The sequence below is a fragment of the Sinohyriopsis cumingii genome, chromosome 2 (genome assembly GCF_028554795.1).
Source record: "Sinohyriopsis cumingii isolate HCF-2022 chromosome 2, ASM2855479v2, whole genome shotgun sequence".
NCBI lineage: Eukaryota > Metazoa > Mollusca > Bivalvia > Unionida > Unionidae > Sinohyriopsis > Sinohyriopsis cumingii.
This window is the reverse complement of record NC_142962.1, coordinates 161,680,884-161,708,081: the sequence shown is the minus strand read 5'-3', so window position 1 is coordinate 161,708,081 and position 27,198 is coordinate 161,680,884. Positions and strand designations below refer to the sequence as shown.

The 27,198-nt window shown below is 40.7% G+C and overlaps 1 protein-coding gene across 1 annotated transcript in view; it reads left to right on the top strand.

The window, feature by feature from the left end:
* The window catches only part of LOC149806224 (uncharacterized), a 138,974-nt gene that overhangs the window by 13,001 nt on the left and 98,775 nt on the right, over positions 1 to 27,198 (top strand). The window contains exon 4 of the mRNA XM_089951175.1: positions 13,375 to 13,503. Within this exon, the coding sequence (XP_089807301.1) occupies positions 13,375 to 13,503 (129 nt within the window). The remainder of the gene's footprint in view (positions 1 to 13,374; positions 13,504 to 27,198) is intronic.

The window sequence follows — 27,198 nt, the reverse complement described above, 5'->3', positions numbered from 1 at the left end:
TTGCGAAGCGTCGATCCAAGAATCAAAACTGGGTGGATATTCTTTCCAACGTACTTTGACTTCTTTGACACTTCGTTTGCCCACTTTACGGGTTCTGCGTTCGAGAATGCTTTCGATGTCGTACACGTCGTCTTCTTTTTTGGTGACACGTTGTAACTCGGGCAAATAAAACGTTCCTTTGAGCACTTCTCCGTTCATGTCTTCCAATTTATAGACGGCAGGATGACGGCCATGCACTCGTCCAGTGACACGAAACAATTCGGTCGTCCAGTTAGGTAAGTAACCTTTGTCGAAAGTGCGTTTGGTTTTGCCAATGCGCACCCAATCTCCTACGGTCAACTCTCCACTTTTCTTGGGGACAGCCCTCGTCGGGGACGTACCAAACAGGCGCTCAAACACCAGTACTTCGTTGTCGGGAGTCACTTCTTGCGGGGCACGTCCGATGCTTCGATGGTAAGATTGGTTGTACGCTTGCACCAGGTGCGGTAAGATGTCGATGTACTTCAGAGTGTGGTGATGCGTAAAATATTTCCACATGCGTTCTTTCAAAGTGCGTTGAAAACGTTCCACGATGCTGGCTTTGGTTTCAGGATTCTCGGTGGTAAAAAAATGAATGTCACGTTTCTTTGATTCTTTTTGGAAAGCTTGGTTCAGAAATTCGGTACCTTTGTCCGTTTGCCATCGAGGAGGGTGACGACCGCTTTGTTTCAACACCTGTTGCAAGGCTCGCACTAACTCGCTGCTGGATTTGGAAGTCAAGGGTACGACCCAGGCAAATTTGGAAAAGACGTCGATGACACAAAACATTGTAGCTGGCCAAATGAGAGACATCGGCTAAATCGGCTTGCCATTGATGATCGATGCCTTCCACTCGGGTGCGACTTCTGGCAAACTTGCGTCGAATGGGTTTGTGTAAAGTGTAGGTAGCTTGTTCTTGTAACCATCGTTGCACTTGAGGTAAACGGAGACTTTTCAGTCGCGTTTTGGCAGCACGATACAATTTTTGAACTCCTGCGTAACCTGCAGGATGGAAGGGATCGTAGTAAATGCTGGCTAAGACTTTTTCCATTTTTTTGTGTTTTGTTAATAAGACACCCACTCTTGGAGGATGCTACTCTTTTTCTCTTGTTGTCTTTTCTTGGATTGCAATGCTTTGCGTGTGCGACCGGCAATAGGTGTCGAGGAGGAGGATGTGTGAACAGGGGATATCGGTTCTTGTTTCACTTCTGTCTTCACTTCTGTCTTCACTTTCTTTTCCTCTTGTGATGAAGAAGGGGTGGCCATCATCTTTTTAATCCATCCAATTCTGGAGGTAGGCGGTGTTGTTAACTTGCATACTTTTTCTGGTGGAGTTTGAAACACTTCTTATTTTTCTCCTTTTTCTGTCTTGGTCACTGGTACTGGTACTGGTACTGGTGATGGTGCTGGACTTTTCATCAAGGTCTTAAAATCTTTCAGAGTGGGTAGAGCTGTTTCGTCTAAAGCTTTCTGGTGAAAGAGTTGCAGTCTTTGCAAGAGTTGACCGTACTTTTGCGATTTTTCTGTTTCGGACAAATCTTGGCGATCCATCAAGGACTGCAATTCGTGTTGTAACTGGGACATCTCGCTCAAATTGGGATTGGGAGGTAAATGCGGGGTGCGTTGTTCTAGCCAACGATGGTATTCCAGCCATCGTTTGTAAGGCACTAAAGCTAGTTTTCGTCCTTCCATGGGGTTGTCAGGGGTCGATTCTGAGATCTTGGGACTTCTGAGGGCCTTTTTATCTTGCTCCCACCAGTCCTCCCAACATGGTTCCCAAGACTCTTTTCAGTTAGGGGCCTAACAAGAGGGGTAAAATGCCTCCACGTTGTACCAACATCTTCTTCTTTTGACGAATGGGAATTTTCTTTTAAACCATTTGGCGAAGAACGTGACGATGTTTGCCTAAGCATTGTTTCTGGTGTTTGGACAAAGGGATCGTGCCTTTCAAGACGTTCAAACAGCATTCGCACACGGTATCGATGACCTCTTTGGAGGCCAATTGAATGAGCTTTTTTCGTAGAGGTGGAGAAGCTTTGGACAGGACAGATAACATGTCCCCATGTTTGACTAAACGAGGAGGCAGTCCTTTTCTTTTCTTTCCTTGGGGTTGTTTAGAAGAGGGATGTTTTCTGGAGGGTGAAGTCTTTGAATCTTCAGGAGCACCAAAACACTGATACCCCGACTTGGTCACAGGTCTTTTTTTTATACTGGAACGCGTCGCCACTGATTGTCTTTTCGTCGTTTCAATTTGAGGACAGGCATGACACGTCGTGCAGGGGTACTCAAATGGCTAAATCGAGCCAGTTCTTGCTTGGACAAATCCAGTAAACTTTGTAACATGCCCGATCTTTCTTGAACTTTGATTTTGGGAGAAGGTACTTTGTGAGCAGCAGCCACTGTCACTAAATTGGAGGGTCCTGCCACTAGGGAAGTTCTTTTTGGGGTCATCAACGGAGAAGTTCTTGGTGTAATCAACGTCTCCAAGTACTCTTCAGTTCTTGGTGTCATCAACGGGGAAGTGGATGAACGTGAGGCTGCCGGAGACGCAGTCACCGCCGTGGCAAGTCGTGGTTTGCGAGTGTAAGGTTGCGTCCTGGCCGAAGAAGTGCCTCTCTTGTGACTAGTTTTCTTCTGTGGACTTTTCTTTTTCTGGGGACTTTTTCTCTGTTTCTTTTTCTGGGGGCTTCTTTTCTTTTTCCGGGGTGGTGTCTGGTAAGAGGAGGGTCCCGCCACTGGAGAAGTTCTCCTTGGGGGTCTGGTCTTTTTCTTCTTCTTGGAGCTTCGTTTGACTTTTTTCTTGGGGAGAAGTTTGGGGGCATTAGGATCCCATCTTAAAAGAGAGCGAATGATGACCCCTCCTAGAGTACCGCTCCCTCCAGGTTTCAAAATGATTTGTTTTTTGGTTTGAGTGTCGATGCGGAGATCGGCCAGTTGGGTCAAAGCGACTTTGTTTCGATCAAAGAAGCGTTTGGTTTGATGAGGAATCTGAATGATTCCTTGGAGTAATTGACGTGCCGTCACCGTGAACCATCGTAAGACTTCTTTGAGACTAGCTTCTAAGACACGAGCTCGTATTTGTGGATTTTTTTGTCGACTGATGCCATACAAGGCACGAATCAATTTGACGGGAAGATGCGACTGAAGGGACGTCATGTTCAAAATGTGTGTGAGACAGACGAAAAGGGTCTGAGGTTTTTATAGATTTTTTTGTGGAGTGAAATTAAGTCGAGGACGGAGACGTGTAAAGGACAGGCCCTCCGTCTTGGCACCAGCGGTGAAACAAGTGGGTACGAAATCGCAAATCATCGGGGGTCGTAGGTTTCAAATCGACGAGTAAATAGGCGTGTGGCGTTTGAGTGGCATCGTCGTACACCTGAGTCAGCCAAGGCGTTCCTAACTGTTTGGCTAAGACTTGCACTTGCGATTTATCTCGAGGGCTTTTAAACAAGACCACGTAATGCGCATTGAGACTGATGGTGCGATGGGCTTTACTTTGTTGAAATAAATTTTGGGTGATGTAAACGACACTGGCATTACGGTGATGCCCTTTGCTCGTGAACCACAGTTTAATTTCTTCTTCGTTTTCTCCTTACATGTCGTCGAAAATGACCAAATGGGTTTGACGGGAATCAGAGACGATGCCGTCGTCTTCTTTAGGAATGCCTTCCACAAACACGATGGAATCGCCTTGACTTTCTCGCAAGAGGCTGTACGCCGATTGCCACTCTTTGTAACACCACACGATCCGCTGAGGTGGCCGATCGATCAAATGATGTTTATGTTCGATCAAACGTTTGACGAATTCGGTTTTGCCTGAACCGCTAGGTCCAGCAATGAGCATGTTAAAGGGATGACGAAGATACAAAGCCTCCCAACTGGCACGATCTAAGTGTTCGTCAATGACTTTGACAGTGGAGGAAGAGGGAGCAGAGACAGCAGAGGTAGCCATAGTGACAGAAATGTCACTTGTGACACGAAAACAAACAAGACGAGAGTTTATATACTTTTTTCAGAACACGTTTATTGAATGTTTTAAACATGAATACGAAAGACAAAAATACATAAAAGCCAAAGGCTTAAGTACAAGGATAAAAGGCACATGATAACCATCAACGTGGAATAAAAACAAGTGTCTGTACAACATGTTTTGGGTAAAGTTCTGACCAGTTCTATAGGGGTAAGGTCACACAAGTGTCCTCCCGAAAGGGTCTTTCAGGCCTGTCCACGACAGTCCTGTCCTAGGTGACGGGTTCTTCTGGCACCGTCACTAACACAGGTTGAAAAGTAACTTTTTTCCTTGAACAACTCTCGTGCATACTGGGCCGCTTCTTGGGTCCAATCCTCAAAATCCCATTCTTTCCAGGCACGGACATCTGTCCAATGGGGATGTAAGTCACAAGCTACACACACATCGTCATACACGTCTTGGGTAGCTAAAAGCTGACGAATCTTTTTTTCCCGTAGAGGTCGAGAAGTATCCAGATGAAAACGCAAGGTTTTGAGCAAAAGGAGTCTTTCGTGACCATTTAAGGGCATTGAGGTGGTAAGTGCTGTTCATAAAGAGTCCACAAGGAATCGGCTGGTAAACGAAATCCCAGAAAACAAGTCACTAAGACACACACCACTTGTCGACCCAAATTGAATGGATAAAGTTCTTGTAATAATCGATGGTAATGATCCACGGTTTGAATATGGTCATTGAGTTCCTTCCACGGAATCTGTTCAATGATATGTGACATAATCCGTGGCATGGCAGCCTGATTTTATAGTCTCTTTGTTTCGGAAGCAATAAAGGTTATTTCTAACTAGACATCTTCGTTCTCCAGTAGGGAATTTAAATGTTACATATTGTAACCGAAACGTCAGAGTTTGTCTAGATGTTTCGTCTTTCGCTAAGCAGATTCCACGTAACATATGTTGGTAATCCTTTAACTCGTCCTCCTCAATACGTTGCAGGTGAATCTCGAAGTAACCAAAATTACGAACGTTTAGTTCATTCACAAACTGAAAGTGTTCAACAAGGTCTGACCACTGAAACAATTTCTGACGAATCAGTCCTCTTATACCATTCAGGTACCAGTGGTTAAAGATCTGGTGACGTAACGGATGCAATTGTTCTTTACGTTTGACTTGTATTTTGACCAGCTCTCGGTAAATCCTTTCTCTCAACTCCACAGGCAAAGCACGAATGTTCTCTTATAAAGTATCCATGAATAGGTCAGTCCGTACAATTCACAATCTTCTCCTAGAGCAAAAGTAATCCACATAGTGAGTAATTTCTGACCACTGCCATTCAGGGTAACGTCCAAGAATGTCACTGAACTCTTTTTGATGTAAACGGTCTAGAGTAATACAATAGGACGAATGCACACTTGACCCAAAGAAATCTAACACACTGGTTGACTTTTTTCACTTTCCTCTTGTGAATTTCACGGCACAAAAGTTCTACAGTGACCCATTGAGATTTCACTCTGGCAAGTCCCTGCCAAACTTCCTTGTAAATCTTCTCTTGCAGTTCTTTAGGTAATGATTTAATATCGTTTTTGAAATGAAGTTTAAATACTGGTCTCGGTGATGTCCAACATTTGACTTCTAGCCAAACTGGTTTCTTCTTCGTCAACGACATGGTACGTTACTTTAATGTCTCGGTCCCACTAAGGGTAAGTAATGACAATTCGGTGACCATCGGGCATGTTCTACGTAGGCCGAATCTTGCGGTTCCCAGTGGTGAAGTGACACACCGCAACTGAAGCACTTGACTTTATCCCCTTCGCCCAAGTAGAAATATCCGGCTCTGGCTAATTCTTCGGGGGTCGTTCCTCCCAGATACTTAGGCCATTTTCCTTTGAACGATTGAAGACGATTTTCAAAGTCGCAGTATTCCGACAAACGCACAGGAAACGAATATTCGTCTTTCACAGGTTCGTTTCGATGAGGGTTGGGTGACATGGACAGGAGTTTGCTCAGGACTGGATGACATCCGTAGGGGGGTAGACGTGAAGGTGAACATTCCCCTTTAAAACGAAACCCAGTAAAGTGTCCAAGAGGACGATCGGCATCGCTTTCGCATCCCTCAGGTTTGACACGCACAGCATCACTTTCCATTATAGGGGTAGTGAGAACAAAGTTCCCATGATGCTTTACGGCATCGCTAAGGTCACAACGTACAGCATCGTACCCATCGCAAGGTTGACAATCGCATTCCACGTCCGAAGCCCCACACTTGAATTGTGCCTGTCTAAACTTGTTTTGTGTATCTCTTAAAGTATTCATCTTGTTCGCTCGGTCTTGGTAGTCCCAATGAACTATCGATCTTGACCATAGCCCCTTTTTATACTAGTCGCAATGCAGTCTCAAGCTTGTACATCGTTCTTTTTTTATGCTTTTTATGTCTTGTTTTGGAGGTACCGTCTCTAAGGTACCGTCATCATTGTACAGTAATGTCATGGGTGGAAAGGCCATAGAAAGGTAAGGGCAGTGCGGAGACCATCGAGTGTGTTCCAGAATAGCTGAATCTTTATAGATACATAGATCCATTCGTAACTTCAGGCCACAAGCGAAACACTGTACTTCGTATTACAATCCTGACTCAGGTCCCAAGTAGACAAATCCTGTTCTAGCTAAAACATGCGAAGAAGGTAATCCTTCCCTATCCGTAGGCCATTTCTGAAACGTGTCCAATCGACGGGCACAATCACAATAGTCAGGTAAGAAGACTGGAAAATGGTAGGGTTTGAACTTGGAGTTCTCATCGGGTTTCTCACTCGATTCTTGCTGTGGCGAAGTCATCCTTCTAGTGGGTGGCTATCCGCTTACAACCAAAGTTTTATACCAACATGTCCATACGGCAAAGTGAAATGATTGGGCAGACGCACTCGCTTCTGGTACACGATTTGATAGACTTTTTCCAAGGGTCGATTGACGATGTGGTGAGTGGGTAAACGTACAATCTTGTTCGGTTGATAGGTGGTCACTTTAAAGTGTTCATCCTCTCCCGATTGCAAGGCTTCTTTCAATACCCCAAAGTTGACCACACGACTGGTACGATAATTCAGAGTCAGTCCTTTCACTTTGCACGTCGTGTGCACTTCTCCTTGTGGGTCCTGGTATTCGTAGCCGTAATTTTTGGGACCGCCACTGACGAAACTTAGAATCTTGTCGTCGGGGTGCTCGTCTGTCCAGGCTCCTAAACGGTCTCCTTCGATGTCATGGTGATGTTGACTCGGGTGATGGATGTAAATGCAACTGTCTGTGTCAAAGTATAGGACACGTTCCCCTAACAGTTCTAAAGCTTCGTACAATTTTAAGCGAGCATGAGCTGTCACGTAAGCCGCAATGATGACATTTCCAAATTCGTCGGCTTCTACAAAGTCCAGATCTTCTTCGTAATTGACCAAGATCAAATCCTCACGAACGACGTCCACGTGTTTCATGTATTTGGTTTTGTCGTGAATCATCTGGAAGTAGCGGGAAGGTTCTGTCAAATATTCCGTCTTGGATAAACACGATCGTTGTGCCATTTTACCCCACAAGCAATTTAACATCACTTTGGCAAACGATCGCCTGCCTTCGTTTTTCTCGATGTGGTCTAAAGTGATGCCTTCTTGTTCACAGTATTTCTCTTTGAAATGTATTTGGTCTTCGGGAGTGTGACACCAGGACGGATAGCCACTGGCTTCTTGTTTCAGTTTCAAAAAGGCATCCACGTAGTCGGCAAAAATGCCTTTCTGACTGGGATCACCCTTGTGGTATTGTTGTGTCTTGGGAAAGTGGCAAATTTCGTACACTTCTAACAGTTGGTATCCCATGTCCAGAGCTTTGAACAATTCCACGCTAACCCACGTCCCGTCAAGGCACGTTCTTCCTGGGTGTGCTGACAAGGCAGATCTTGGTTGCACGTTTCGGCACAAGTACGGCACAAAGGAAACATCAGTTTGCCTTGGCAATGGTGAGGTAACACGGGATGGCACAAGTCCGTGGGAGGCAAAACTTTACACTTGATCAGACCTTCGTATTGTCGAATGTTTTTCAGGTTGATGTGTTCCGTCAGCAATTGTGGGTGCCCTACAGGAAAGCGACAATATTTGCACACGTAGGGATACAGCGAACACACGTCTAAGTATTTAATTTCTTCTCCTTTCTCTTCGTAGGCTTGGTACAGCAAACAGGTGGCATTGGTCCTTCCTCCGTACAAACTATCCCTCGGGTTCAGCGGGTCCATGAACTGGTAACTTTCCACGAGGCGTTTAAATTCGGGATCGGTTTTCAAACGGTGATCGTACTCGTGTTCCCACATTTCCACCACTTGGTATCCTTCCTCTTCTAACTTTTGGCGTCGCTGACAAGTGGCCTGGTACAAGTCTTCCATGGTTCGTTGTAAAAACTGATTTTTAGTGCCACGGTCAGGGTAACAGACGGGACATCCGTGAAATAAGCAACCGTTAAACTCGTACACGATCTTGGGGTTTTCTAAGTCCCAGCCATCGACCGAATACGTTCCGATGGTCTTTTCGCCCCCTCCGTTGCGGGCATGCTGAATCCACTTGTCTTCCTTGTCGCACAAGTAATGTAACCAGCGTAGGGCTTTGACCGAGTATTGACGTTTTTTCGTTTGAGGACTTATGACAGCCACGGTGTTTTCAGGCATGAATCGTTGCCGGTACACTAAGGAACACGCTTTGGCAATGGTGCAAGCTTCTTTCAAAGGATCGACCCCTCCGTGTTCCATGAACAGTTCTCGAAATTTTCCACAGCAACGTCGTAAAATGTCCACGTCGGAACGACAATACTTTAACATTTCTTCCTGAAAGTCGAAAGGGTCCGAGGCGTGAGCCTGGTACCAAGCGTAGAAAGCTTCTCTTTGTTCGGTACGCATGTTGTCGGGGTCGTAATAGTGAGCCTCAGGTAAATGGGGTAGAACGGCGTGTTGATTGGCTTCCGTATTGAAAAAGTGTGGAAAGTACCCTTTAGCCATTTCTGTCATTCCAAACGTTTTAGGCATTCGGCTCAAAGGCATGGCCAAATAGCTCATCGAATCTTTAAACTGCACTTGTCCCACTTGCATAAAAATGATTTTGGCTCCGTTCAAAGTGACTTTAGGACGCTCGGTGCCTTGTTCCGTATAGTATCTCAAAAGAAACTGTCCACCGTATCCGGAGAAATTGTGAGCCATCACTGTGGCATGACGATGACAATCTCCGTAACGTTCGATGTCCTCTTGGCTCCACGTCTTGTCGATAGGGTCTAAAACCCATTGGGCAAAATCGGCTAACGTGTTCGATCCTCGAAAGATTTTTTCACGCCCTCCGGGAATCTTACTGCAGTGAGGACAATGACTGAAGATAGGTTCCTGAATGCACTTCTCGCACGCTCGATGAGCCACGCAGAAATTAGGAATGTGAATACCGGTCTCTTGCATGCATTCGAAATCAAAAAAGATGAAATTGCCTTTCTTCTTGTGACCGTCCTCTTTCTCTGGTGGGGGTTGGTGTTTTTGCACGTAGCATTGGTGTTCCAAGTCCACGATGTGGTGACAAATGTGACATTTTTTCTTTCCTGAACGTACGTGTGTCTTGTCATTATTGGTACGTACGCCTTGTCCACATGTAGGGCACAATCTCAGCAGTTGACAAGCACATTTCTGCTGTGAACCTTGCGTCTTCAAATGTTGTTGGTAACAGGTAGGGCTGACAAACGTGCGCAGACAAGTTGAACAAGGCACTGGTCCTTCGCTCAGACAGGGTGGAGAGGCCAAACATCCTGAGCATTTCAATCCGCAATTTTTGTGTTGCTCTCGATTATTATAACCATAGTCACATTTCTCACAGTAATAACCGTATCCCAGGAATGCAGTGATACTGGTAATGGTATCGAAATGGTCATCGTGATAATAGACATGAATGTATTTTCCGTCCTTAAAGTCTTTCCCTCGAAACAACAGAGGTCCGCGCACTTCTTGAGGGTACACTTTCAAGGTGTATCGTGGAGCTAGGACAGCTTGTAATTTTTGCATTTCAGGAATGCCACAGGGTGTGTCTTTGGACAGGCGGGCTTGTTGCAACAGGAGTTCTGCATCGTTTCGCTGTTTGGCTCGGTCCTATTGTCGAATAATTTTCCAGGCTCTTTTCCATTCTGTCGTGTCGTTCTTGTTGGCACAGGTTCGTCCCACCACGATGGCTCGAGCTAAACACATCTGGTCTTGAGAATTGTGAATTTGGACGAGACTCTTTTTGGTGCTGCGAAGCTCGTTCACCAGTAACACCTTATTGCGTTGTCCGGTCCCTTGAGGAGGAGAGACGTGGGTCATGTCCAGTGTGGCTTTTCCATCGGTGATGTCAAACTGGTCATTAGATTGTTGCACGTGTTGAATCTTGTCCATGACTTTGGAAGCGGTCAATTCTGCAGGGGTGCTAAGCTCGATCCAAACAGGGGATTTCAAACCGTCGTGTTGTATGGAAAGTCTCAAGCGATCGTCTTCTTTGGGTTGACATTGTCGCTTGAGTGCGGTTAGCAAAGAATCCCACACCCCAGTGATGAACCCTTCTGCTTTCTCTAACGGTACTTCAACCTTGAAATCTTTAAACTTCACCGTGTATTTGTAAGCCGTGCTTCTAAATTTTCTAGAGGAGCGCTTTTCCGTCTCTCGAATGGAATAGTACTTTTCAGGGTTGACTAATGGTGGCGAACTTGGTTTAGAGGGTTTGGATTCTGGTTCACTCATGTCCTCTTCAAAATCACTGGCATGAATTTGTGCCAAGACTTCAGCTCTGGTACGAGGCGATAGATCACGTTTCTGCCTCTTACTTTCTTCTTCTTTCTTCTCGAATGAATTGGATCGTTTCATCTTGAGTGCAAAACGTCAAATGACTAAAGTTTAAACACCATAAACTAATTTATAGTCATGGCAAACCAGCGTATATAAAAGGGTGTGTGTCTTGTCCTTTCACTATTCATTTCACTCTCAAACCGAGCACAACGATGGAAGAGACTAGCCAAATCGAACGTTTCATCAGAGCTTTGCGAGGGGTCATTAGAAAATTCTCTTCAGACCAGCCGACGGACTACTCTCCTTCTTTTCGAGATAAAAGTCAAGATACTTGCTATATCTGTCAGAAGAAAGGGCATTGGTCTTCAGAGTGTCCAGACCATCAAAAAAGAAAAAAAGGGGCTAGAAAAGACAAGTCAAGATACCTGTTATTATTGTCAAGAGAAAGGACATTGGTCTCCAGATTGCCCAAAAAAGAAACAAGAGGAGGCAGAAGAAAAGAGGGATTCTTCAGAGGAAGAGAAAGATTCTTCAGAGGAAGAAAGCAGCCAGGTAAAGAAAAAGAAACAGGAGAAGAAAAGAAGGGTAGAAAGTGAGGAGGAAGAAGAGGAAAAGCCTGTGAGGGTGAAGAAATTTAAAAAACAGAGAGAGTAAACAATGAGACAGAAGAAGTTTATAAACTTTTTAAAGTGCTCTGTTGTGAATTGTGAATTGAATTGTAACTATGGATAAAAGAATACATTAATTATATAAGGCAAGTGTCTTTGAGTTTTGATTTTTAAAATAAGAACGTACACTCACGCACTCATATACACGTACTATAGGGGTAAAATGGGATTTTTTTTTGAGTTATTGGCAATTGAAATTGTATTTCTTTTCGAGAGACATGGGTGGCCCTGAAAAGGGCCTTTGGTTTTTTTGGTGTAGGGGTGAGTTTAAGCAATCAACTTTAACTGGCTTAAGCCTTTTCCTCGGCCGAGGCCTACTTCTGGACTGCGTACTGTTGATGATGATGATTGGGTTGAAATCACTAAGGGTGGTACGGTAGGCTTAGTCACAGGGTTGACGTGTTTAGCTCGGGAAGGTCGTATTCTCTTCGGTCGTAATAAAGAGGTCTGATACATTTGTTTCAGACTTCTTAACTCCGCTGAAATGTCCAACAGTACCGTGACCGTTTGATTTTCACCCTCTTGTTTCTTTGCTGCTACTTCTTCTTCTTCTTGTTTTTTTCTTACCTCTTCTTCTTGCTGCTGTTGCTGTAGGAGAAAAGCTTGTTCCGCTTCCTTTTGTCGTTGTATAAATTTCTCCAATTCTTCTTTCTGTCTCTGTCTAAAATTCTCCACTTGCGGTAATGAAGAAGGTGACGAAGGTTCCGGAACAAATTCTTGCGAGGTAAGAAAATCCACAAAATCCCAATGTACCTCTTCTGAAAGTAAGTCCGGGTTCCCTTGGGCGGTCTCCACTGCTGGTGCACCCCAATGAATCGTTTTCGTCATGTTGAATCACTGTCTCGCATCGATTGACTGCACACAGGCGCTAGCGAATCTATATAGACCACGTGACGTCACAGACTGTTCTCTTCGGACTGGATGCGGACTGACTGAATTTTGTAACGCGTGTTCGGATTGGTGAATGAACTCAATCCGTTTCAATCCTTCCTCTACCTATAAATAAGCGCAGTTCACTGCATTGATTGACCTGTTCTCGTCGCCTCAATATGTGGACCACAGTTGAATCATCCACCCTTGTGTCTTCAATGATGTTTAGGACGGACATGCTAATGTATGTCCGATCCAAGTGGACCGTTGTCCACAGGACAGACACCAGTCTGTGCATACGTAGGATCTACGTAGAAAGACAAGGATGCCTCAAAAGAGTGCTGATTTACGGTCCTACAGTGAGACGCAGCCTAAGGACAAGAATAAGACCAATGCGGTGCCACTTATGTTAATGGATACATTAACATAAACCCAAAGGCCCTTTTCAAGGCCACTCATAGGTCTGGAAAAGAGAATGACTTTTCATTGCCTACCCCATTTTTTATTTTTTAATTTTTAAAAAAAAAAATCCCATGTTAAGTTTCCCTTGACGCTATACAGTCCCATGTTCAATTCCCCTTGAGGCTCAACAGTCCCACGATTTTTCGTCCATGTTAAATTTCCCTTGAGGCTAAACAATCCCACGATTTTTCTCCATGTTAAATTTCCCTTGAGGCTAAACAATCCCACGATTTTTCTCCATGTTAAATTTCCATTGAGGCTAAACAGTCTCGGGGGGGGGGGGTCTGTAATGCTAATTCCCACTGAGGCTGAATCGTCCTCCTTCACTACTCAAAGGTCATAACAGAAAAATAAAAATTTATGGGAGCTGCACAAATTGCTCGCCTGATTGGATGATCATCTTTATTTGTTGCAATGTCAGGAAGAATAAGAAGAAACGAAAAAGTCGGCCCCATATAAGATTTAAATCATTGATGTTATAATATAGACCATATCGCAATATATCAAATTGGAATTTTAAAATCGTAATGATTTCACAGTAAACAGCTTAAAACCTCAGTGATTCTTTGAAATATTTTACCATTTCAGTAATTTTCAACAATTCGTGCAACGATTCAGCTGTCTGTGATGGTATTAACGGCACATGCAGCGAGCAGAAGAACTGTCAGTGTAAAATTGGGTCGGTATATGATGCCGTTAAGGCGACTTGTGATTACGGTATGTTAAAGATTTGGTTGTGCATACATTTTCTTGCCTATTTCACTTGAAATGAAGAAATATGATAATCACTGATTTTTTCAAGAGTATCCAATCAGACAGTGATTAAACAGATGTCGAAAGATAGACCATAATGTACTCATTCATTGCATAATCACATAAAAGATGATTGAAATACCAGAGGGTATCCCATATTTAAAACAGCTTTTCATTGCATCTGTATCGTCGACCCTTTTGCAACCATTTTGGGCGGACAAGGGCCATGTGGATTAGGGGTTTAGTGTAGAATAGGCGGTAGTGTCGATATTCGTGGCAAGTAAATAACGTCATATAATTGGATCATAAATGGGATATTTGCCACTTAACTTTTGAAGCTGAGACTGTCAGCCTTTGTTTTACCCTGTTGTGTATTGCCATTCCTCGTTTCACTTACGTCCGTCCTGTAAGTACCATAAAATAGTTAGGACACTCGTTTAGAATAATTTTCAACTTATCTCGATAAGTGACCAGCCATATTCGTAGAATTGTGTTTATGAGGTAATAAATATGATCTATACATGATGATGTACTTCTGATACATAGTGAAAACTATGTAAGTTAATTTGGTAAAAACACCAAATGATGCTAATAATAAGTTACAAACAAAATGGGGAAAGGATAAACACTCAACATAATCTTAGAGTGGGCAGTACGTGCAAGGTTAAACAAGGTTCAAAGTGTCAGATAATGGTGGATGTATAAGTCTAAAAAATGATAACAGCATGATTCATTGTGTACAAATGAAGAGCCGTTGAAATGGATAATTATGTTAGAAGTCAGCAGGCAGAACAGTTTCGATCATAAAATCAGATTTAGGAGTGTAACCAATACTTATTCATATCCCTTAAATTACACACAACGATCGTGCATTGTCTATGCATTGTCATGAGTTCCTCCCCAACACTTAGCCAGCCACTTAAAATATGTGAGGGTGAATGCTTAGGACAGGCGATAATCACTCAAAGAACGAAGACAAACAGAGGGAAATACACGAATAATATTATATTTATTGACATAATAACACTAATAAGGTTCATACGCACGCATTTCTACGAACAATACCTCTTTAGTGATGATAATAAAATGAAATAATAATAAGACTAATAAACTGATGTTAAGGTCCTATTGTTCAGTTGTCTTTTTAATTGTATAGTTACATCAATGCACTATATTAGGAACTCACCAAAGTCAGTTTTCCCACCTGTATCCTGACCTGAATATCACTTCACAATTTGGCTGCACAAATTTACACAGCTATCATCCATCAGTCACATACATACATACAAACATACATACATACATACATACATACGTACGTACGTACGTACGTACGTATGTACATACATACACTGTTGTTGTCTTGACTTCGCTTGCGAAGATTTAGGAAGGAGGAAGTCCTCGTCTATTGCACGAGCGCTGGTGGCTGACGAGCCCAATACGTGACAGGCACGTCTGTCCACTGAGATGCTGCAGGGGAATGTCTAGGTTGTGGTGGATGCTGCAGATGGTTTCCGGTATTTTCTTCGCAATCGTTTTTTCTCCAAGGTGGCCAGTCTGTTTTGTTCCAACGTGGCTGTGGCCCGGTGAACTGTACGTCGCCAGCTTTCACGGTCAGCAGCTTGTAGCTCCTTTATAGAGTCTGCCAAAGGCGCTGTTTGCTTTGGCCAGTCTGTTGTCTATTTCTTTGTCGATCTTGGCATCTGATGCTATCACACATATTCCAACGTGGTCGAAACATAACAGAAAAAACAAGACATGTCCCACCTGCCTCACATCGTGGGAAAAGACTAAAACTGGCTTGTTGGAACATAAGAACAATGCTAGACTCAACGGGCAGCAACAGGCCAGAACGACGCTCTGCCTTAATTGCACATTGACTCTCTCGCCTTGGTGTTGACATTGCTGCACTTAGCGAAGTCCGCCTTTCAGGGGAGGGAAGTCTGAGAGAACTCTGCACTGGATTCACCCTGTACTGGGCAGAAAAACCAAAGACTGACAAACGACTTTCAGGAGTCGGTTTCATGGTCAATTACTCAATCGCCACCAAGTTAACAAACCTTCCCACTGGTCACACCGACCGCATCTTGTACATGCGTTTCCAGTAAGGGAACTAACAACACACCACACTCTTCAGTGTGTATGCTCTAACACTCCAGGCAGATCATTCTAGAAAGGATGCATTCTACGCTGACCTGCGCAGACTTCTCAAGAGAGTCCCAGAGAGCGAAACACTAATCATCCTCGGAGATTTCAATGTCAGAGTGGGCCGATATTCAGAAGCCTGGAAAGCCATTCTAAGGAAACATGGTGTGGGTGGCTGCATTGACACAGAAGAAAGCAACATTCCGCCTTACCGTCAGATGCCTCCAGTATAGGCTTCGAGACAAACAAAATGAATGATGGACAAGGCTTGCAGAAAGAACCAAGTTGTACCCTGACACTGGTGACTACAAGGGGTTCTATGAAGTGTTGAAAGCAGACCATGGTCCTTCCTTCCAAATACAGAGCCCCCAACGTAGTGCAGATGGACAAGAGCTACTCACTGACAGGGACTCTATCCTGAACCGCTGGCCAGCGCACTTCCGCACCCTCTTCAGCACTAGCCGTACAGTCCAGGTGGCAGCTATTGATCACATCCCACAACAGCCACCAAAAATGAAACTCGATGAGGCACCCACAGTGCAAGAGACTGTAAAAGCCATAGAACAGCTGAAGACTGGGAAGGCTACAGGAAAAGATGGTATACCACCAGAGATACGGAAGTGAGGAGGCCCAGCATTGCACACCAAACTCCACGAGTTCTTCGTTTGTTTTGCTGCTGGGAGCTAGGGAAACTTCCACAAGACCTCCGAGATGCAGTCATCATCACCTTGTACAAAAAAACAAGGGGGAAAAGTCTGACTGCTCAAACTACCATGGGATAACTCTGCTCTCCACTGTAGGCAAAATCCTTACTAGAGTGTTGCTGAACAGACTGGTGCCCACCGTTGCAGAAGAACATGCTCCAGAGAGTCAACGTGGCTTCAGAGCCAATAGGGGCACGACTGAAATTGTGTTCGTCCTGAGGCAGATCCAAGAGAAAAGTCGAGAACAAAACAAAGGACTGTACATCACATTTGTGGATCTGACGAAGGCATATGACATGATGAGCAGAACTGGACTGTGGAAAATCCTTGAAAAGCTTGGCTGTCCTCCAAAGTTCCTTACCATGGTTATCCAACTACATGAAGACCAGCTTGGTCAGGTCAGAAACAATAAAGTCCTGTCACAGACATTCCCCAATGTAAATAGCGTGAAACAGGGCTGATTTGTAGCCCCACACTGTTCTCAATCTTCTTCAGCATGATGTTCCAAACAACAACAGAAGACGTTGATGACGAAGATGGCATCTATATCCAATTTCGTACTGATGACAACCTCTTCAACTTAAGGCTATTTAAAGCTCACACCAAGACCTTGGAAAAACTGATTAGAGAACTTCTCTTTGCAGACGACGACGCACATGTTTCCCACACGGAAGCCGCTTTACAGCACGTAACATCCTGCTTTGCAGAAGCTTGCCAGCTCTTTGAACTTGAGGTCGGCCTAAAGAAAACTGATGTGCTTCACCAGCTGTTCCCAAGGAAGAGTACCGGCCACCAAGCATCTTCATTGACCAGACAGAGCTGAATGTAGTCCACCAGTTCACTATCTGGGCTGTGTGTGTGATATCCACATACATACATACATACATACATACATACATACCTTGGTCCAGAATTTAACAATTTCTCTTGCTTTTCTGCCCACGTTCTAAAATCTCCTCGTCCTAGACTAGAACACTCGACGAGGTTCGTTAATTTTTACGTTTCCTACTCGCATTCTAGAATAATCTCTTCACCGACCAGAATGCTCGGTGAGTCCCCTCTTGTGAAGTTACGCACTCTGCCTTCCAATTTACCCTTCACCAACCAAAACGCTCGGAGAGAGCTATGGGGTCACTTACCTCCTCCTGCACTTCATCTCTGACTGACTGCTTTATATTCTCAGTACAATGTATGTATGACAGCTTGATTTCCACCCAGCACAGGTATCGTGCATGAACGCACGTTTTTCCTTAAAATCGCAACGTCATTATTGCTCAGGGTGTATATCCCATGATCACTCTTGGGAACAAGTTTCGATCATACTGTTAATTTGAAGGGTTTGTGCGACATGCATACCTTTCGAAACAGGCAACTGCAATTTAAATATTAATGAAATCTTGCTTCATTATTGCATCTATTTGTCAAAACAATATTGATATTGTTGGAACTGTGATAACTTTTGACTTATAAATGTATGGCATGGCTATGCATTGAACTTACTGGAACAGATATATAAAACGATTTTCTGCAAAGTAAATTATAGTTGGGGATGGGGGATCGGTATAGCCTCCCAAAATGTCACTATGACCTCATGGGACATTTAATGTTTAAAACGACTATTCAATTAGCAATGGGTGTCACCATGATCTAAAAGGAAACTTAACATGATTTATAATACTTACAATACACTACAAGCTAAGACCTACAAACTGACCAATGACGATACCTATTGCTATACATTCTTATTAACCAGCATCCATAATACTAACCAGCATATCGAAGTACTAACAGACACACTTCCTTACTGACCGAAGTTGAAAGTCATTGATACAGGATAAATTCGTAAAAAATTGCGAAACTGTCACGGAATTCAGCGGAGACATTAAGTTCAACATACATGAAATGGTGTTGACTAGAAGTAGTACGCAAATGACTAAACTGACAGAGATAATAGGTGTGACTCAAAACCTGGAGGGTTATATTTAAAAAAAATGCATAGGCCAAAGATGAAGACAAACTTTCGATACTATCGCGGAATTTAACGAAGACTACAAAAAAAAAAAACCAGTAGATTTTATTAGTATAAAAGTAACATAAGAATTACCAAACCGTTACAGACTTTAGCAGAGATTATATTTACAGGAAAATAAAAAATAATTTAAATACTGCAATAATAGAAAATTAAAGAGTTGCACAACAACAGTGAAATGGAAAAGAAAAATTAAAGCATTTGAAAATTAAGATAAAATGTTAAATTTTTTAAGGGTATTAAACTTATTGAAATGTTAAAAACATTTTTGCACAGAAACTAATAAATTGTACAAAATAGTTTAAAAATTGTAACTGTACAAAATGTAAAATAATTGAAAAGTGAACAAAATTTAAAATGTTAAAATGTAAGAAACAAATTGCAATCTTTGAGAGCTGAATTTCGTTTACAGTTTGTTATGCTATTGTTAGTTAATTTGTTTATAATTTCTTCATTATTTTACATTTGTTCTCATTAATTGAATTTTGTTTTGTAAATTAAATTGTCTTTGTTTATAATTTTTTATTTTTTCAGTTTCAATTATTTCTTCTCCAAGTTTTTACATTTCTCGCGTACAATATTTGTAATTTTTTTAAAAGTATATATATTTTGAATTTATTAATTGTTTTCTATTATTTTGATTTTATTCTTGAAATTTAATTTTCAATCATTTTTATTTATTGGGGATTTTTTGTAGTCTTCCCTAAATTCTGTGTCAGTTTTACAATTTAAGTAATACTTTTAGTCTGCTATTTAAATAGGATGTACCGATTTATTTGTACTCTTCGATTAATTCTTTGGTTTCTAGCATTCTTTTAATATTAGGCCTCTGTTCCAAAGGTAATGATTCGAATACTTATATCTTCATTACAAATTGTGCCAGTTTCGTAATGTTATAGAAAACCATCTTGTGTTTAATATCGATAATGATAATATGTGACTTTCTAAAGATACAAACGTGTTTGGTCATATTTTTTACTTGCTTTGTTTAAAGGATTTGGAATGAAAATAGGTAATGGTAGGCGTTTTATAAATTACGGGATTGGTACATTTAGCTACATAAGTCCAGATGGAGGTAGTGCTAAAGACTTAGTTTTACATTTTGAAGGTACTGCTAAAATACTTTCCGATTTTTATATCCACGATGGTAAATCTTTTTCTGATCATCCATCATTAGAATGTTTTGTAAAGTGTAACGCTTTTGATATTTACTACGTGCATGCTCAGTATACTACAGTTAGGTCCAACTGAGATTCGCAACACGTGCAGCTTTTCTTCCATAGTTAGAAAATAATAATGCCTCTTTTGATAGCAGATATTCATGTTCAGAATTCTGTGATCCTGGTAGCATAGATATAGCTTTGAGAGCATTTACGAATATGGTAAATGTCCTTGAAAAACAGCAATTCCTAAAGAGAAAAAGTGAGTAGTGTTTATTTTATTGATCAGAAAATCAAAACCTATGGTTTAATAGTGAAATTAGTGATCTCAATAAGAACTGTGTAGATCAATTAGTAATCGTTCATAAAACACCGAGAGAACCGGATGTGTTATTGATGCTTGAGAAAGGCAAAGTTCCAAAACAAAAAGAAGTTTTGAAAAGTTAGGGCACTGGCGGATCTTTGGGCAGAAGGAGCTTGTAAAAATTCCTTTTCAAGAAATTGACTGGTCTCAGCTCGACGCTGGGCATCAATGATATAATTTTCTCTCAACTTGTCCCTAAATAAGTATTCGTCTTTGCTGTAAATTCTACTTTTGTGTTATGTCCAACTTGGTGATGTTATCGTAGACGCTGACAAAGGCTAAGTCGGTAAGAACAGTTTCCTTATGTCGTTCCCCAGAAAGAAAGACAATATTTGAGTATAAATAACATATATGTTTTGTCGAATGTAAAAACGCAAACACGCTCTTGGTGGATCCGAGGCCACCGATGACCATGGCACAGTGGCTGTAAATTGAACAAAATGTCGTGCAGGCATCTATTTAAGACGTGGAACTTGCGCCACTGGTTGGGTGCTAGATTTGCCAAGAGTCCAATGGCTGGCATAAACTGGCTTTTTTGTATGTTGAGCTGGAAGTTCATGATACTATATAAGTAAATGTTTACCAAAGGATGCATAATTATAGAGTTCTTTTAATTTTTAATGAGCTCAGTGCGTTTTTCTGGCCAGTTGTGCGCGCGATATTTCGTTGACCTAATATTGATGTAGATAACAAATCAGGGTTTTCAGTATTGAATGGTTGGCGTCACCCAGAACTGTAATTGTGAATGGTAGCCTGTCAATAAGCTGGTTTTAATATATGATGCTTGGGTTATTAGTTACGATATATATGATGCTTGGGTTATTAGTACTCAGGGGCTACCTTTCCACTTAGCGGTCAGTGAATGTGCGTAATGGGTCGAGTTTCGTATTTCAGGTAAATATTTTGGAATTTTCCAATGTGTAGCGTCATAGGATATTTTAGAAAGTTCAAATGGTATTTGAAAGTTACAATAAGTTAGGATTCCTATATAAACCTTGTTATAATTTAGCAAATTTTTAAAATTATCTAGATTTAATTTTGTGAAGAGAAAAAAATTTAATAAACAAAATTTAAAGTTTCAAAAAGCTTTAAACTCGGTTAAAATTCATACATAATTTTTGAAATTTTCAAATTTTTCCGGATTATTAAAAATTTTACAATTTAAATTTTATGTAATTTATATTAGTTTGGGGTTCCTATTTAATTTATATAAAATTTAGGATTTAAAACCAGTTGAAATTTTTAAATTTGGTATTGGATCCTAAGGTTTGGTGGGACTCATGTTTGGGTCGGGGGATGAGTTGGAGACTCTGGCCTGCGCACAGACAGTATCACACCCCTAGTGGGTAACCAACCGAAGCTCTCTCTCCCATCCCCCCTCCCCATTTTTATCCTCCTCTCCTCAGGATTCCAATTTCTTGACAGGTTATTTCATAATTATCTCCCTATCACTATTATTTGCCCACAGGCCCTCATTGTTCCAACAATGTAATCTGTAATTTTATAAAGTGTGTTTTTGTCAAATTTCCCATCTAAAAATAAAATGTTATCTCTTTTATATTTGTCTTTTTTTAAATACATGTTTCCCCTATTAACTTTAGTCTTTCGTCCTTTCGTTTTTCGCATTGTGTCATAGTATGATATTTACTGAAAGGGGCGTCCTTACACAGTGGACATTTTAGCGATACTCTGATCATGTGCCATCTCACTGCCACCTCTCATGTCAACCATGCATTTGTGCATGTATTTGAAGCAGATACTTTGAATTTGAAATGATCCTAAATTATTCCAGTGCCCCCAGGCCCTGTCCCAGTTTAATCCTAAATTTTCTTGTTCTTCTTTACTCCTACGTCTTTTTGTTGTATCTTCTCTTATCCATTGGTATGTATCTTTTTCATCCTTTTCCCATAACTCTGTTTTATCGCGATATTTAATTAGTAATTCTTTAACATGCCTGAACTTCCTAGGTATTTCTAATTTTTAAAAAAATTATTATTTTGATATATTTCCCTCCTATTCCTCATAGTATATATCCCTTCCCACGGTAGGTTGGGTTCAGATTTTAATTTTTTAAATCTATTTACAATATGGCATATTTAATTAAAATGGGATAGTCACCCCTCTTCTCTCGCTCTATATAAAGTTTTATTATTTATGGAGTGGGTTTTATAATCCCATATATAATTAATAATGTCATTACATGTATCTATTTCATTTAATATGGCATTTTCTATTTCTGTAGATTTTAAAATATAGTTTATGTTAGAATACATGTATGTTTTGGCCACCTGGGCCCGTTCCATTCTACATAATGGCGTTAGTGCCCAGATATTCACATTTTCTTCTATTTTCTTTTTCATATTTTTACAATCTTCCTGTTTATTTCTTCTCCCGAAAAACACTTTCAGTGCCTTAACTCGATCTTTGATTAGATGGGTAATCCGGGTTGGTTGACCCACCAGTTCCCTATCTTTAATATTTCTGTTTTATCGTGGCTGATTTTAGACCATGAAGCTTGACCAAATTTTTCAAATTCCTTTTCCAGATGTTTGAAGGAATTTGGGTCTTTTAAAAAGTTAGCACAATCATCTGCCTGTTGTAGCATCTTAATTTCGTCTTTTATATTTGGAACTTTAATACCTTCAATTTTACTGTTAAGACTAATTCTTATACTTAGGGTCTCAATCACTATTACATATAATATCATATATAGTGGGCATCCTTGCCTCACTGATCTTTGTATGTCAAATTTTCCCGTGTTCGCTCCATTTACCTGTACCCTTGAGGTTATTTTGTTGTACAGGATTTTAGTCCACTTTTGAAAATTATTTCCAAATCCAATTTTTTCTAAAACCTTTTGCATATAGTTGTGTTCTAATCTGTCAAATGCTTTTTCCTGGTCAAAAAGTACCATAGCACCTTTTAGCCCACAATCCTGTATGTAATCTATAATTGTTTTAATACTTAAAATGTTATTCTGAATGTCCCTCCCTTGGCCCCATATGTTTGATTTATGCTTATGATTTTGTCCATTCCCTTTTTAATTCTTTCTGCTAAAATTTTATTTAATAATTTATAATCCGTTTTTAGGAGGGAGATGGGTTTCAATTTTGTTTAGATCTTCCCTATCTCCCTTCCCTTGGTATATTAGTGTTATAATCCCTTCCCTCATGCTTTCTGTCGTAGTATCATTTCTCAAGTTAATATTATTGTATAACCATTCTAAAATGGACGACAACTCGCCACGGAATTTCATATAAAAATCTGCGGTGAGTCCATTTCTACCTGGGGATTTTCCTTTGGTCAAATTATTTATGCTATTAAAGATTTCTTCTCTTGAGATGAAATAATCACACGAGTTCTTGTGTTCTGATGATATCATCTCGCAATCAATTCCTTGTAGGTACTTTTCTATTGTGTTGTTATTAATTTTTTGTGATGTATACAACTTACTATAAAATTCTCCAATGTGTTTTAAAATTTCCTTCCTATCTGATACCCCCTGTCCCGCATTAATTTTTAAAGTTTCAACATATTTTTCGCCCCCTCCCTCCTTAACTCCTCTCTTTTATATAGGCCCTCCGCTTTTTGTATATTGTGGTAAATTTTCCGGCCCTTATTTCTCTCCCTTTGTTTTCTTCATCTAATATCTGATTTAATTTCTCTTTGAGTATTTTTTCTCCGGCTTCAGTAAAACTCCGAATGTGATATTTATTGTCGACTGACTGCTTAACATTTTCCTGTTCATATTCCAGCCTGTCTGTACTGCAATTGTAACAATGCAAGAGCGTAGGCATTTGCCACACTGCCTTAGAACAAACAATGCATCACTCATCATAAACGATTTCATTGGCTAGACTTATTTTCTTACCGCGTTCACTTCGAATTGACTTCAGTAGCGCTTCGGTGTCGAGATAGGTCGTGTTTAACCGCTAGACGATTTATAAAATAATAAAAAAAAGTAAAACTAACGCAAGAACAATCGTACCCTAGAGCGATCCCACGGAAATTGTCAGTTGTATAGTCAAATATATCACAGCATATTTGGATGAACTCCTCTGTGAGAACTGTACATCCACGTTATCAGGAAATGAGGACTTTTTAGTTGCCTACATTTTCAGTTCACCCTTGTGATATTTAACAATGGTGTATTTTTATGGATGTAATTATCTAAGTGGAATGTATGTTTCTTTGAATCTTTCTTAAGGAAAATATACCGGAAAAATAAACGTAAGTGTCGTGATATTTTCTACAGTAGGAATAACATTCTCTCTCTCTCTCTCTTTCTCTCTCTCTCTCCGTTCTCTCTCTCTCTCTCTCTCTCCTCCTCCTCTCCGTCACAGTAGTTTTGATTGAATTCCTAATGGCATATGCTTCTGTTGGAAGATACCTCTCCAAAATTGTGATCAGTGCTCAACCATAACTATGTGAACTGTTCCGTTTGTCATGTAATTTTTTTCCAACACTTAAACTCTTACAAATTATTAATCAGTAAATCGTTGGATGAAATAAAATCTTGAGTTGAAGAGCTTTTACAATTTAGGTATCGTAGCTTTGTCCTTATTTTTGGCAGTGCGAAGTGTCACGGAAAAAAATTATAACATAAGATCTAACGTTCTTTTAAGAACGGAAAAAAACACAAGGCTTTTTCTAGAATGACGCGAGTGACATTGCACTGTATAACCCTGCCAATGGTTAACTCTGAATTCTAAACCAAAACACACGTTCGGAAAAATTGTAACAATGTTCGACCTATTTTCTCTCAGTTTAGACTGTCGATAGAACAAGATGCGTTTTGGTGCTGTTTTTTAATTAATTTTTTTTACCCGGCCGTAGATTTGTGAAAACTTTGCAACAATGTTTGTAGCGTGTGCTGCCAAACACAGGACATATCTTAAGTTTGAGATATGTAAAGCAAATGTTAAGCGGTCAGTCTACAATAACTATCACACAATCTTTTTATGAAATCGATGAACAAATGAAAACAATGAACATTTCACATAGAATGTATGGTTGTCTCACTTATATTTGTCCTATAATACAGCAAAAATAACAGAACGAAAAATTGGTGTCATACGTTTTATTTCTTTACAATTATTTCTTTCTCTCTCCACTGTAATGTTAAGTCTATCTGTCCATCTCTTAAAACACTCCAGACTAAAGTACTGCCAGTTCTACTGTCACCCAATGCAGTAACACTTGTGTGTGTGTGTGTTTGTTAGCTTTTGCTTGCACACATATCGTTTGTACGATCATTTAATAACAAAACAAAATCAACCATTGACTAAATCATTTAATTTAACCGTGTAGGTGTATTTCATCGTTCTAAATTTTTATGCAAGTCACTTTTGGGGCTACTAGATTGTAAAAGATAATCTTCATGAGGTACCAATTTTTTTTTATTTCTTCACTGGTCTTGCTAGTTGTGTCAACCTACTGTATTTACCACCATTGTTCTCTCATTCTGTAGTGGATGCAAATGGTTTTGAATATGAGATAAATATATCATCTTCGAGATCGCTAGCACAAACATCTACCAACACATTTCTAAAAGTCGTGTGTGACACGGATCGCCATTGTCGCTTGGTGTCTGCTTTCTCCTTGGAAAACAGATCGTTTCGTCTTGATTATAAAATTTTAATTTGACCAAGTTTTACACACTACTTGAACTCTTAACATTTCACGTTGTAGGTGTAAGGCGTCGGTCTCAATTTTCTGGAAGTTTCTCAAATGTGGTAATATTTTTTATGGACCGAACGAATTTTTTTTGGCCTTGAATCAGGACTCTTCGTTTTGTGGCATAAGTGGAGAGCATTGATTCAAGCTCATTTATGTCATCTTCGAGATTGCTAGCACGGATATGAGCTAACACTTCAGCTCATGTGTGAGGCGACACGGCACGTTGTTGCCTCTTACTTTCTCAATGAAATCGCTTCATCTTATTGCAAAATTTTTTTCATTGGACAAGGTTTCGCATGGAGCAGGTCCCTTAGAGTCAGAAGAGTATTCATTCAACTCTTAAACGATCAAGAAGATAGAAGAGTCAGCACAGATCGACCTGAGGTCAAAGATTTGCTAAGAGTCATACTAAAGCATAATTCACAAGTGGCAACAAAACTTACCCTTCTGGTCGTTGATTTGATGAGATTCATACGAAAGTGTATACGTGCTGATGAAGTTTGCTATATCTGCAAGGTAAATGAGTAGATGTCTCCAGAATACCTGCTTCGTCCAAGAAAGGGAGACAAAAGTCAAGATACCTGTTATCATTATCAGGAGAAAGGACACTGGGCTTCAGAGTGCCCTAAGAGAAAAAAAGAAGAAACAGACGCAAGAAGAGAAAGAGGAGGGGGATTCAGAAGAAGACGAAATTGATGATGAAGAAGAACTTGTGCCAGTAAAGAGATCTAAATGGACAAATTGACAATTTGAGCCGATGCGTTGGCCCTGATGTGAAATTTCATACTAACTTCTCAAAGAGAATAGATCAGAAAGAATGCGTAAGTGTCTCTTTGTCCTGAGGTTTTGTGATGAGGATGATATGTTTGTTTTTATTGCCACTGCATGAATATGTGCGATTTCACCACTCTCTCTATCCCTCTGGGTCATTTTTTATTTAGATTTGAAATAGAAGGGGTGTTTTGTTTCACGTCGGCACTTTAGGCATGCAGATGGGTAAAATATAGTTAGTCTGTTCATCCATCATTTTGTGTCTTGTTTTTTTCTTCTAAAATTACACACTGACACCAAATAATAATGGGTTAAATGGGTTTTGGAGTGTGGGTGGGTGTGGCTGCTTGGTAGATTTGGTCATTGTAGGTGAGGGCTTAGGTGTTTTCAAAAAGTCTTTTTCTTCTTCACTTGTATTGATAGTGTATATTGGGTTATTTTTTCTTCTTCCCTGTGGTGGATAGTGTATAATGTTTTCTTCTTTTCTTCTCACCTATGTGTGGATAGTATATTTTGCGTTTGGTTTTTCCTCTTCCCCTGTGTTGTTAGAATATATGGGGTTTGTTTTTTCTCCTTCCGTCTGTGGCGTACGAATGCGCGCGCGCGCGCGTGCGCGTGTGTGTGTATGTATGAGTTCGCGTACGTTTGTGTGGATAGTAGGGAGTGTATTTGTAATACTTTGTATGAGTGCACCTACGTTAGTGTGGATAGTATATTTGGGGTTTGCTTTTTCCTCGTCCCGTATGTGGATAGTCTATTTATGGTTTGTTTTGCTCCATCTTGTGTGTGGATAGTATACTTGGGTTG